This window comes from Typopeltis vanoorti, chromosome 25, assembly GCF_054136105.1.
Source record: "Typopeltis vanoorti isolate ZY-2024b chromosome 25, IOZ_Tvanoo_1.0, whole genome shotgun sequence".
NCBI classification, from domain to species: domain Eukaryota; kingdom Metazoa; phylum Arthropoda; class Arachnida; order Uropygi; family Thelyphonidae; genus Typopeltis; species Typopeltis vanoorti.
Genome location: NC_143573.1, coordinates 80,414,056 through 80,429,113, shown reverse-complemented (window position 1 = coordinate 80,429,113; position 15,058 = coordinate 80,414,056). Strand labels below are relative to the sequence as shown.

Here is a 15,058-nt window from a genome sequence, read left to right as displayed (position 1 = left end):
TCAAGTTTCATAACAAGGTGACGGCTTAACTGGATAAGGGTAATGGGTTTACAGTGATATTGCTGGACCTGGCAAAAGCATTTGACAGGATACCACATGGAATTCTAATCCGTAAACAATATATGGGAATGGATATAGGGTTGGTGAGATGGATAGGTGGGTGGTTGATGGAGAGATATCAAAGAGTAGTTTATTAAGGAGTAGAGTCCAAAAGACGGCCTGTGACTAATGGTGTATCGCAGGGTTCTGTTCTTGGACAACTGCTGTTTAATATGTTCATTAACGATGTAGGGAAGGATCTAAAAGGAACAGTTCATTTGTTCGCTGATGACGCCAAGTTGGGTAGGGCGATAGTGAATGCAGAAGATGTCAAAATCTTGCAGGATGACTTGGATAGATTGGAGTTCTGGGCTAAGGAGAATGGATGTCAATTTAATGTGACAAAATGTAAGGTTATGCATTTTGGGGTGAAAAGATTAGCAGCAGTATAGCACATTGGTGGAACTGTACTCCAGGGTGATAGGGAGATGAAGTTTAGGGGGCACAATGCAAAAGTAGCTAAATCAGTTCATCAACTCACTTGGTTGTTGAAAAATACCTTGACGAGCAGAGACAAGCAAGTTATTGTACCTCTGTACCGAGCCTTGATAAGACCTCATCTCGACTACTGCCCAGATTTGGTCACCTAGGTTCCTTCTTGATGGGGGAAGAGGTGGAGACGATCCAGAGACGAGTGACTAAGATGATAGCGGGTCTATAGAATGAACCATATGAGAACAGGTTGAAGATTTGTGGGTTGCAGAAATTAGTTGATAGGCAGAAAAGTGGAGATATGATTGAGACATTCAAATTGCTAAAGGGTTTCTACAAGATAAATTCAAGGGATATTTTTGAGATCAGGACTGGTAGTGGGAGAACTAGGGGACATCCATGGAAGCTGGGCAGCAGGGGTGTTAGAGTTGAGTTCTTTACTTTTAGAGTGGTAAATGAGTGGAATAAGCTGCCAGAGTCTGTTGTGGGTGCTATGACGGCAAGCGAGTTCAAGGCAAGGTATGATAGATACTGTGAGAATGTCATATAGTTGTGTGGACATGTTTAGGGCCTCCCTCGATGAGTCTAAGGACTCCCTGGAGTCGCCCGTAATAATAATAATAATAATAAAAACTCATGATTTCCGACAAAAAAAAAAAAAAAAGGATTAGAGAGCATTTTACGAGAGCAGATGTCTGCCATACTCTCCTCTGATATCTAGAAATTACTAAAAGCCTTAGCCTAACTTATGGCTAAGAGTGAATAGTGATCGTTTCCACCCCCATATGACAGTAAAATGTTTATTGGTAAAATGGCTGGGATAGTGTGCTTCCCACTCAGACAAAGATTTCGCTCGAGAGATAAAAATGTTTGATAAAAACAGGATGATGCCTCCGAGACCTATCCACCCCACCCTCAAATGGAGAAAAAAAAAATGAAGTATGATTCTATATCAAGGAGAGAACAATGTCCAAGTAAGAACTTTATTTAAGACGCTCAGTACAATGTTGACGATACATGCCAAGTAAACATTAAGATACAAGTTTCTCACAGTTTTTCAACAATAAAAAAAAATTAACCAAAAAAAAATAAAATCTGAGTCATTAAAGGGTATTGTATTTTCAGGTAGGATAGAGGGAATAGCAGGTGGGGTATTGCTGATAATATATGAAGAAATTCAGTCAACAAAATTAGAATACAAAGAGGATTTTAGGTCTGGGGAAGATGGTTTATTTAAAATTTTCTGGCATAAGATAGATATAAGTATACAAAGTATACTGTCAGTTGCTGCTATGGATCAGGAGTTTCACAGGAAGATGTAGATGCCATGCATCAGCATATGAGCACAATGAGTGCAGCCAAGCAATTATTAGAGAACACTTCAACTGTGAGAATATACCATGATATAAGTGGAATTTATGCAGTTGCTAAGGGATAATTAATGAAACAACATGTCATAAAGTGACAAGGGGTTTGAGAGTGTTGATCTGATAATAACATCAGAAGATATATCCATAGCTAAGGTAGACACTACCTAAAATTGGGGAGTTTCATGTGGAATTCTCTGTAAAGAAGTTTATTAGTTGAATTACATCTTCATCATCAAATTCCTGACATGTACCCTCAAGGGGTGTACAGGATATGATAGTACTACATGAAAAATTTACATTATTACTAACTTCCTATCTACAATTTTCCTCCAAATCAGTCTCTGTTACTTGTCAAGACTCCAACATTATCAGATCTATATTTCTATCGTCTAAGGCACTTTGTACTGTATCAATCCACCTATATCTTGGTCTTCCTCTGGGTCGTTTTCCTGCCAACCTGGCAGAGAACACTTGTTCTGCTAATCTTTCCACGCCCATTCTGTTTAAGTGACCATACCACCTGAGATTAGCTCTGCTAATGCATTCCTTGATGCTGACAATGTCAAGTTCTTTCCTAATAACCTCGTTTTTAATATGATATTGCCATTGATGCCATTTGTTCATGCCTCTAATCTTTCTCAGAACTCTCATATCTGCAGTCTCTAGTCTTTGGTCAAGTGTTTTACTTCTGACCCAGCTCTCAGATCCATAAGTTAAAACTGGTTTGAACACTGTCTTGTTTACAGCTAATTTAGTGTTCCGACTAATCTCTCTCTTATTCCATATGAATTTATTCAATTGATTTCTACCATACCAGCTTTGTTGATTCTATTGTCTATTTCCATATTTAATTTACCATCTTCACTAAAAATTGTGCCTAAATAGTTAAAATGTTTTACTTGTTCGACAGGTTCTCCGTTCAAAACACAGTTGACATTTTCAATGATTCTACCTATTTTCATTGTCTGTCTTTTTATTGCTGACCTTCATACCATATCTATTACAACAGTTATTCAATTTAGTCAGGGAATCTTGCAAACTTGTAGCGGATTTATTTAGAAGTATAACATCATCCGCACAAAGCAAAGAGCTGACATTAACATCTCCAATTCTGATATCATGTTTAATACCACTTTCCTTCATAATGTGATCCATATAGATAATGAATAACAGAGGAAATAATGTACATCCTTGTCTCATACCAGATTTAACATTAAACCATCTTCCTGTACTTCAATTCTAACTGCAGACTTGCAACTCAAATAAAGACTAAGTATTGCTTGATATAATGCCCCACTGACACCATAACTGTAGTATATTGAATAGCTTCTCTCTTGGCACCTTGTAGTATGCCTTTTCCAGATCAATAAAACTTAAATATAGATCTTTGTTATATTCCCATGCATTCTCGACTATTTGTCGTAATGTGAAAATCTGATCCTGACAGCCTCTATTTGGCCTGAATCCAGCTTGTTCTTCACCAAGCTTTTCTTCCACAATTCTTCTCAACCGTTTCTCAAGTATACTGGCATAAATCTTGCCAGGAACACTCAGTAGGGAAATACCTCTAATTCTTACATTCAGTTTTATTTCCCTTGCCAGGAACAGAGGGACGAATTCCTTAAAAAGGAATTCGTCCCTCTGTCCAGGCCTTCTGAACTATGCAGTGCAGCCACTGTAAGACTTTCATACTACCATACTTCACCATTTCTGGTCTAATATCATTACAAAGTATGTAATTATGACAAAATTAAGAGACATCTTGGAGCAGTGCCATGGCTTGAGAAACTGCAAGAAAAAATATAAGTAATGCATTAGAAGTGGTCAGGGATTATTTGAGAGAAGCAGTATCAGACTGCTTCTCTCAACTATCCACAGTCAGGAGGATAAACCAAGTGGGGGTTAAGTGGATGAGTAGGGATATAAAGCAAGAGCTTCAAAAATTTGAAACAATATAATGAAAGAGGTGATCAGCATATGCATGAGCAGAAAGTGCAAGCAATAAGAATGACCAGTATGGTAAGAAAGGCCAAATCTGCTAATGAGAGAAAATTAGATAAGCAGGCCAAAGTAAATCCAACAGAGATTTACTTTCCTCCCCCTGTTATGTAGTTATAAGAGAAAGAATGACTATGGAAGAATGACTTTAATCAATGATAATAGTAGAAAGGTGAAAGAAGCAAAAGAAATGGTTGAGTTGCTGAGTGGTCACTTTACAAATGTGAAGATTTTACAGTTGTTGACATCAAGTCTGGTGTCAGAATTGAGGTAAATGAACAAGGAGGTGCTCGGTATATTGAAAAATATCAATGTGAATAGAGCAGTGAGACTGGATGGCACGTCAGCCCATGTGCTATGTGAATATGCAAGAGAATTAGCAGCGACACTAATGAAATTGTTCAGTCTATGTTCTGTACTATGGCTCTGGTAAAGTTCCAAGGGATTGGAAAGAAGAAAAGAGGGGCAGCTCAAAGAAAGACAGCAAATTACAGACCTATTAATATCTTAAAAGTAATGTTTAAAGTATTGAAAAAGTTCAAGGTAAAATTCAGTTGGGTAGATAGGAATATGATACTCCATATGGTGGATAGCATGGCTTTGTAAAAAGGCAGGTCCTGCCTTAATTTATGCACATTTTATAATAATGTGCATAAATTACAGCAACAGGTACAGTGGCAAAATTAGAAAAGGGAAATAGCTATACCATGATACTACTGGACTTTGCAAAAGGTATTTGACAGAACACTGAATGAAAAACTATTAAAAAAGGTGGAGCAAATGGGAATGGATATGAAACCAGTAATATGGAAGGGTGGCTGACAGACATACAGAGTAGTATATTGAGGAGTGGTATCTAGAAGAGCGAAGTACCTTAAGGTTTTGTACCATAATATACAAATTAAAGATTTGTGCCCAATGTTTTACGAAAAGATTAAGGGGGATATTCAGTTGTTTGCTAATAATGCAAACTGGGAAGGGCAACAGTTGATAAAATCCTGCACAACGTGGGTGAAGAATAATGATTATCAATTTTTTATTTATTATTATTACGTGTCACCTCCAGGGAGTCCAAAGACTCATCGAAGGAGGTCAACTACACCAATGCCATCTAGCGCCCACCACTAGCATTGCCACAGACAATCACAAACATCCATGCCCATGGCAGGATTCGAACATGCAGCCTTTTGGCTGGAGAGCGGATATGCTAACCACTTGCCGAACCAGGCCGGCATTTAATGTTGCAAAATGTAAAGTCATGCACTTCAAGGTCAAAAGGTTACATACTATGTATCATAGTGATGGTACTGGATTGCAGGAAACTGATAATGCTAGACTTTGGGAGAAGGGTGGACAAAGTTTAAGTTAGGAGGACATATTGCAAAAGTTGGTAAGATAGCTCAAAGGATTATTTGGATGTTGAAAAACATAAGTAAAGAAAGGGAGGTTAATATCCTCTTTCTAAGACTATGATTCAGTTGCATCTTGACACTGTATGCACAGATTTGGTCACCTGGGTTACTTGGGAATCAGGAAGTAACCCAGGTGGTAAATAAAAGAGAATTCAGAGCTGAGTGACCACGCTGGTGACAGGTCAGTGAAATGCTCCTTATGAGGAAGGGCTGAAGGTGTGTGGATTGCAAATTTTAGTTAATAGGTGGAAAATAGGGAACATAATAGAAACTTGTAAGATATTAAAGGGTTTTTACATGATTTACAAAGGAATTTTGTCAATATGTGACAAACAGACAACTAGGGTTCATCCATGGAAGTTATGCAAGAGTGGTTAGTAAATATGTGGACAAATTTTTTGCATGGAGAGTAGTGAATGAGTGGAATGGATTGCCAGAATTAGTTGCGAGTGCCCTGACAGTGAAAACGTTTAAGGAGAGGAATGATAGGTTTTTGTATGTATAAAAGTCAGTGTGGGTCTCCAACAATGAGTGTACTCCATGAAGATTTGTGTATTACAATAATCTTAGATCTGAATATATTAGTTTACTACATTTAAAATAAAATACTTATTGGTTTAAAAAAAAAAAAGTAAAATTAAGACAAGGAAATGAACATGTTTATATAATAACTGGGTGTGAAGAAATGGTGTTCCACATAGTTCAAACTAGCTTAGTCAGTATCTAATTACTAGTTAGCTCTTTCTGAGTTGATAAATATCAGAAAACGATATTAAGTATAACGAAACTTTATACTGCTATTTTATATGCTCAAGAACTACTCGTGCAAATTAGCCTAAGTAACTGTTTTTCACATGGTATACAGAAATTTTATGTCCATACCAGATGAATGGCATTATGTGAATAGAGTAAATTATATGGAAATAAAATATACATACATAGTCATGAAATGCTTTTGCTTCACTTGAGTGTTCACAGGTGTCTCTCCTTTCAGGAGCTGCACAATACAAATCCCAAAAAACACTGAAAAAAATTGAGGAAGCACAAATTAGTTAGCTGGTAAACAAAAACATGTACTAAAAAAAAAGTAATAATAATAAATAACTTAAGCTAGTTCAGAAACAACAACAGTTATGGACATATGAAATAGCATTTCAAATAAAAATACATGAAAAGGGCAACTTAAAGAATTGGCTATTTTAGTATGCAAGATAACTAACACTGTCTTTTCAATCTTGTTCTTTAACCAACCTTCACTTTCAAGCTGAAAGTATTGTCAGCATAGTTAATTTTTCCCTGGAAAGAGATCAAAAGTTTTGTAGATCTGCAAAAAGGAAATATGGTGCCAAGAGGAAAGCTCTTCAAAACACTACATTTACATGATGTAAATGCAACATTACATCAAACAATACATAGTCTATTTAAGCTGTAAGTCAGCAGTTAGAATTGAAGGGGATACAGGAAGATGTCAAATATTAAATTAAGTGTGCGATAAGGACAATTAATTCCACTGTTATTCGTTATGACTTCCTACCATACCAGAGAGGCATGCATTGAGGTTGTCTGCAAGGATAGAAAAATCAGAACTCCATAGTTGACACAGGAAGTAAAAGAGGCAGCGAAATGCCTCTAGCTTCCTGGAAAAGAAGAAAGCATATTAAAAGTTCCTGACAAGTAAGTCAGCTTATACTCTTAGAAAATTCAGACACAAATGTAAGAAAGCTAAAGACTGTAAAACTAACTAAACAAAAGTCATGGAAAGATTTTGATAAGAACACAGAAAATAAATAAGGTAGCAAGATAGATATTCTGAAGTTTGTTGAAGCAGCTCAGAAATGGAGGAAAGAGTGCTGTAAGATGAATTAGAGATGATAAAGGCGACATGAAAACTTGAGAAAAAGATATCCATGAAGTATGGAGTAATTACTTCAAAAAATTGCTAAATGAAACAAGCAGTGATAGCCATCAAAAGCCTGAAATGTGGAAAGTAGTAGATGATATTACTATTATTACTATTACTACGGGCAACTCCAGGGAGTCATTAGACTCATCGAGGGAGGCCCCAAATCATATTCATCACAACTATTTGACATTCATACAGTATCTATCATACCTCGCCTTAAACTCATTCACTGTCACAGCATCCACCACAGACTCAGGGAGCGCATTCCACTCATTCACTACTCTAAAAGTAAAGAACCCAGCTCTAACACCTTTACTAACCACACTTTTGACCAGTTTCCATGGATGACCAGACATGCTCAAGTATGAAGGTATAAAAGTCTTACAGTGCCTGCATTGCATAGTTCAGAAGGCTCGGACAGAGGGACAAATTCCAGATTATTGGAGTAGACCTCTCATATATAAATATTAAAAAAAACCATATAAAAAGGAAAAAAAAACTGAATGCGAGAATTACAAAAGACATTTCTCTACTGAATGTTCCTGGTACCTGTGTGGAGACACTTGTAAACCCAATCGAGTGCGTCCCCTGGTGGCGGATCGGGGAATGCTCATTATAGCTTACTATGACGGGTAGGAGGGAAATAAAATACCTCCTGCAGACCAACAGGATAGAACTTCTCTCATAGGCAGGTCTGGGAGCCTTAAAGGTGGCAGTCCCACCACCAGACTCTGGTGCTGAAGGCTAATCTCCTACACACCTTAAAATTTCTCCCATTAAAGGAAATAACAAAGAGATAGCCGAACTGTCTAAATGGTTAACAACAAAGTGAGGAAAAAGGTACATGAGATACGGAACATGGAACATTAAAAGTCTACATGGAAAAGAAAATAAATTAATATATGAATTTTAAAAAATCAAGATTAGATCTGCTAGCAGTCACAGAAACAAAAAAGAAAGGTCAAGATCACCAGAAAACGAAAGATGGATATATACTTTTCTATTTAGGGGTAAACCCAAGAGAATGAGAGAAAACAAGATTGCATAATTAAACCAGATCTCAAAGAATATATTATTAAATGGCAACTAATAAATGAAAGGTTGTTGACAATCAGTATAGATTTTAAATCAGATAACCAAGTATTCACTGTAATTGTTGCATATGGCCCAAATGATAATGCTAATAAAGAAATTAAAGATGAATTCTTCGAACTTACAAAAAACATTTGAAGAAGTTCAAAGGCATATCATACTACTAGGAGACTTTAATGGCTGGGTAGGGAATCAAGTAGATGAGGAAACAAAACAAGTGTTGGGATCACAAGGAGAAATAACCTGGAATAATAATGGAGAAAGAATAATAAATCTTTGCCTTACAAATAATTTAGTAATAACAAATACTATGTTCAAGCATAAAGAAATCCATAAGTTTACCAGGGAAGAGCCCAGCAGAAATGAAAAATCTATAATCGACTATGCCATCATAAGTAGATCGTACTGGAAGTATACAAAAAATACAAGAGTCTATAGAGGTTCTGAAATAGGCAGTGACCACTACTTATTAGTAATGGAAACAATCCATAAAATAAAAGTTGAAAGTGTAGAAAAAGTAGCAAGGAAATAAATGTTAAGATAAAGAACTACAAATTAAAGAAAGAAGAAACAGCCATTGAGTATAAAAGTAAAATAGAAGAGAAGATGAAAGAAATAGAAAAAGAGATATATGAAGACCAAGATGTAGAAAGCCTAGGGTACAGGTTAAAAACACTTCTTCTAGAAACAAGCAAAGAAATTTGTGGTGTATCCTTAAATAATAACAGAAGAAACATAAAACACCCTGGTGGACTGAACTAAAAGAAGAAATGAAGAATAAAAAGCAATTGTGGAAGAGGTATATTATATCAAAGCTGCAGGTTGATAGAGAACTATACAACAACCAAAGAAATAAAGTTAAAACCTTAGTGAAAGAAGAGAAAAGAAAATGCTGGGAAGACTTCAGACATACTTTAGATCAAAATTTTAAAAAAGAAAACCAAAAACTCTTCCTGAAGCCTGTTGGCTCTTATCTCAGTAACTCTTCTATAATGTTTTAAGAAGAATGAGGTCAGAGAAAGAATGCCCCCATAAAGTTTATCAAAAATAAAGATGGAAAGTTAAATTCTGAAGACATCATGGAAAGATGGAAACAGTACTTACAAGAATTATTGGAAGATGCAGGACATGGAAAAAATAGAACCCTAAGAGAAAGACATGCAAGCAAAATAGAAGATCAAAATGGGGAAATTCAACTGTTAGAAGCAATAAATAAAATAAAACTGGGCAAATCAGCAGGCCATGACCAAATAACACCAGAAATGGTAAAGAAAGAACGAAAGCCATAAAATTTCTTTTATACCTATTCAATGTCATATGGAAAAAGAAAATTATTCCCAAAGACTGGGAAATAGCAATAATAATCCCTAAATTTAAGAAAAGAGACAACCGTAAATGTGAAAACCATAGAAGAATTTCACTTTTAAGCATTCCAAGAAAACTGTATGCCTGTATGAAAAGTGGGGCTCAGCAAACAAATAGAGGATACACTGGACGAAATGCAATATGGCTTTCGAAAAAATAGAAGCACGCAGGATCTTATCTTATCTTCAGTCTTAGACAAATATCAGAGAAAACATTGGAATGTGGAAAAGAACTACATGCATGTTTTAGAGATTTCGAAGATGTTTAATGTTTGCCACTTAACACATTCGCTGCCACGCTACTTCGGCATAGTCTGTTCCCGCACGTCGAGCAATTTCACTTCTTCAAGGTCAGTACAGTACTCTCGTTGCTGGCGGTCAGCGTCATACAAGTATACTCGTACTTGGCTTGTGCAGAGCATATACCATCTATGAGAATACACAGTTTTGATGCTAGCTCCACAAGCCAAGCATTTTCACTTCTTCAAGGTCAGTACGGTAATCTCATTGCCGGAGGTAAGCGTCATACGTGTATACTCTTAGCTGGCTTGTGTAGCTGGTTTACCAACTATGAGCATACTCATAGTTGGCAGCGAACGTGTTAATATGGCAAACATTAAAGAAAAACAAGTAATAATAGTAAGAATTTGTAATAATAGATCAAAAGAATTTGAAGCAAATGTAGGAGTGAGACAAGGCTGTATCCTCAGCCCTTTTCTCTTCATCATAGTAATGGATGAAATTTAAAGGCATGCCAAACAAAAAAGTTCCACCTAGGATACAGGAAACTGAAAGAAACCAGGATTTCACACGTGGCTTTTGCAGATGATGTAGTGATTCTAGCAAATACAGCTGAAAATTCAAAGTACAACATCATAGCAAATACAGCTGAAAATTCGAAGTACAATATCAACATTTGGTATGAAGAAACAAAGAAAAGGAATATGACCATAAATATAAATAAAACTAAAACAATGATCATATCTAGAAACCAACCAAAACACATAATAAAAATAGAGAACCATCAACTAGAATAAGTCCACTCCTTTAAATACTTGGGATCATATACACAAGAAGATGGTAGACTAGACACAGAAATTAACAACAGGTTAACTGGGGGAAACAAAGCTATTCTATGCAATGAAAGGCCCACTCCTAGATAAGAAAGAAGTCACCCAGAATACCAAAATGACAGTGTACCGTTCAGTGTTTCTACCAAAATTAACATACAGTTGAGAGTCTTGGTGTTCAACAACAGGAAACACAAATAAACTACAAACAATTGAAATATCTTAGGAAAGTGGCACAAAAAACAATACTACACCAAATAAGAAATCAAACTATAAGAGACAGCCTTCAAGTTGCACCTCTGAACCAATTCATAACACAAGCCCAAATAAAGTGGTTTGGGCATCTTAATCGAATGGAAGAAGGAAGAATAGCAAAAACTCTTTACGAAAGCCAGAAAATAGGAAAAAGAAACACAGGCAGACCCAGGAAACGCTGGCAAAAGGAAATTAAAGAAAAATTGGAAAAGAAGGGAATTAACTGGAAGAAGCAAAACAATAAGCCTTGGACAGGATGGCATGGAAATCTCTTTGGCAAAATCTCAATGCTTAAAAGCACAAGAGATCATAGACGAAGAAGAAGAGTGTTTCTGGTAAGATTTATGCAAGTATACAAGAGAAATGGTTGAGAAGGATTGTGGAAGAAAAGCTTGGTGAAGAACAACCTGGATTCAAGCCAAATAGAGACTGTCAGAATCAGATTTTCACTTGACGACAAATAGTTGAGAAATCATGGCAATATAACTAAGATCAGTATTTTAAGTTTTGTAGATGTGGAAAAAGGCATCTGACAAGGTGCCAAGAGAGAAGCTATTCAAAACGCTACAGTTATGTGGTGTCAATGGAGGTATTATATCAAGTAATACTTAGTCTTTCAGTTGTAAGTCAGCAGTCAGAATTGAAATAAGTACAAGATGGTTTAACTGACATGAATAACAGAGAGAATAATGTACAAGTGGTATTAAACCTGATATCAAAATTGGAGATGCTAATCTCAGCTCTTTGCTTTATGCAGACGATGTTATACCTCTAAATAAATCTGCAAGATTCCCTCTCTAAATTGAATGACTGTTGTAACAGATATAGTATGAAGGTCAGCAATAACAAGACAAAGACAATGAAAACAGGCAGAAGACATTGAAAATATCAACTACATTGTGAATGGAGAACCTATAGAACAAGTAAAACATTTCAGCTACTTAGGCACGATATTTAGTGAAGATGGTAAATTAAATATGGAAATAGAAAGCTGGTATGATAGTAAGTCAGTTGAATAAATTTATATGGAATAAGAGAGAAATTAGTCAGAACACTAAATTAGCTGTATACAAGACAGTGTTCAAACCAATTTTAATTTATGGATTGAGAGCTGGGTCAGAAGTAAAACACTTGTCTAGAGATTGCAGATACGAGTCCTCAGAAAGATTAGGGGCAGGAACAGATGGCATCAATGGCAATATCATATTAAAAACGAGGATATCAGGAAAGAAGTTGACATTGTCAGCATCCAGGAATGCATGAGCAGAGCTAATCTCAGGTGGTATGGTCACTTAAACATAGGAAAGGAAAGATTAGTAAAACAAGTGTTCTCTGCCAAGTTGGCATGAAAAAGACCCAGAGGAAGACCAAGATATAGGTGAATTGATACGGTACAAAGTGCCTTAGACGATAGAAATATACATCTGATAATGATAAAGACTGATTTGGAGGAAAATTGTGGATAGGAAGTTAGAAATGATCTAAAATTTTTTGTAGAATTATCATATCTTGTAACATCCCTTAAGGGTACATGGCAGAAATTTGATGATGTGATTCATTATCTACATGAATCACATTATGAAGGAAAGTGGTATTAAACCTGATATCAAAATTGATGATGTTAATCTTAGCTTTTTACTTTATGCAGATATTATAACTCTAAATAAATCCCATAGAAATCTGCAATATTCCCTGAAAAACTGTTGCAATAAGTTTGGTATGAAAAATCAAAAATAAAAGACAATAAACAACTGTATCCTGAATGGAGAACCTACAGAACAAATAAAACATTTCAGCTATTTAAGCACATTTTTATAGTGAATATGGCAAATTAAATATGGAAATAGACAAAAGAATATAGTAAATCTGGTATGACAGGAGTCAGCTGAATAAATTTATATGGAAGACGAAAATTAGTCAAAACATGAAATAACCTGTATACAAAACAGGGTTCCAACCAGTTTTAACTTTTATGGATCTGAGAGCTGGGTTAAAAATAAAACACTTGATCAAGGAGTGAAGATATCAGAGTCCTGAGAAAGATTAAGGGAGTAAATATGGCAGTACAGTATTAAAAATGAGGTCATTAAGTTGACATTGAAAACCAAAATAATTCGATTGAACTTGACATTGTTAGCATTCAAGAATGTGTTAGCAGAGCTAATCTCAGAGGGTATGGTCACTTAAACAGAATGAGAGAGGAAGGATTAGCCAAAATATATATATATATATATATATATATATATATATATTTTTTTTTTTTTTTTTCCCCCCAGAATGGCAGGAAAAAGACCCAGAGGAAGACCAAGATGTATAGAAGCAAAAACTTATTTTTATATCTAAGACACTTTTTACTGACACAGTAAAAAGTATCTTAGACAGAAAAATAAGATCTCATAATGTTGAAGTCTTGACAGGTAGATTAATTTGGACGAAAATTGTCAATCAGAAGTTAATAATGATGTAAGTTTTTCATGTAGTAATATAATATCCTATATGTTCCTGAGGGTACATATCAGGAATTTGATAAATAAGATCAATAGAATCTTATTTAAATACCAAAGTCTCCTGTTTATTTCTTTAGTTATGAAAAATTTCAGCTCCAGAGCTGACTTCTATTCCATTCTATGTCACCTGTAATTCTCTCTTATTCTACCAGTATCTATCTTACAGCCTTGAAGTTAACTCATAATCAAATCTATTCCTAAGAAGTAACGGAGGACACCATCACAATCTCTATGCAATTTAACTCTCAAACACCAAATCATGCTTTTCCCTAGGCTAAAATATCCTGAATGTATAACAAATTCAAAAATCTTTGCAATATCAAGAGCGTAATTATCATATAGTAAATTAACAGTGTCAAATAATGGAATGTTGGTAAAGAGGGAAACAATGTCAAAGCTGACTAATAAATGTGATTTTTATTTGAATATCCTTGATTTTTTTTCAAGAAAATGTGTGGAATTCTTGATGAATGATCTGGATTGTCCACAGTGTGGGCAGTTAATAAACGTGACAGAAATTTAGCGATTCTGTAGATGGGAGAGTCAATACAATTCACGATGGGTCTTACTGGATAACCTTCTTTATGAATTTTTGGGAGGCCATATAAATAAGTTCTTCCAAAATGAGTGCACAACTTGTCCACAGTATTTTGATTCCAGCTAACAACTTCATCAAGCAGCTTATTTAATTGTTTGATTTGCATTTTTGCAGGGTTATAATTTCTTGATAGGTGTAGGTATCCTGTAAAAGGCAGTCTATTTTTCTCTCAGTCAGCCTTATCCATTACCACTACCACTTTTCCTTCATCTGCTTTCAAAATAGAAATATTGCTATTTTTTCTTAATGAAACTAGAGCCTGGGTTTCAGCACCTGATAAATTATATAGAGGCAATTTGCTTTTAAAAAGTGAAGCAGCAACTTCAAACTATAGTTTATCTTCACTGGAAAGTCCCAAGAGATTGTGTTCGATGTTATGCAAAAATTCAAGATATGGGATGCATTTTGGTACCACAGCAAAGTCATGGCCTTTAGCTAATACACTAGTTTCAGCATCAGATAACAGGCGACCAGAAATATTCACAATCCATTTATTAGTGGGAGTGTTGTCAGGAGTAGTTTTTTGCTTATGGTATAAAGATTCATAATTTTGCATCGATTTGCAGGGAGACTAATAATGGAGTAACTCACTTCCTTAGCTATCAGAATTAGAAACAATATAAAGAGGACAAACTTCCTGCAGTGAAAGATTATCACATTAAAATACATGTAATATAGTACTGTCTACAGAAATTTCAAAAAGGTTGCATAATCTTGCATGCATATCAAAAGGAAGAATAACAGTCTGCTGAGTTATACTGAACTTCCCAACATGAAGAAAATATGCTAATCACCCATAAAATGGTTAGGTAAGGATTTTATTTTTTATTTTAGTGAAAAATTAAGTGATAACTGATTCCTGTGAAATGAAAGAATGTATTCATTTGAAAGACTTCAAATCGGTTACATTCAAAATGCACCAGCAATGTTTGTATTCCTTGATGGAAAACAAAATCAT

The 15,058-nt window shown here is 35.3% G+C and overlaps 1 protein-coding gene across 8 annotated transcripts in view; it reads right to left on the bottom strand.

Moving 5' to 3' along the window:
• Positions 1–15,058, bottom strand: part of LOC150092876 (single-stranded DNA-binding protein 3-like) — an 846,537-nt gene that overhangs the window by 753,961 nt on the left and 77,518 nt on the right. For all 8 annotated transcript variants that reach the window (XR_016550498.1, XM_090414347.1, XM_090414349.1 and 5 more), the window contains one exon: positions 6,250–6,334. Coding sequence is in view for 7 of the 8 variants with exons in the window: in XM_090414347.1 (XP_090270473.1) it covers positions 6,250–6,334 (85 nt within the window). In the remaining variant the exon portion in view is untranslated. The remainder of the gene's footprint in view (positions 1–6,249; positions 6,335–15,058) is intronic.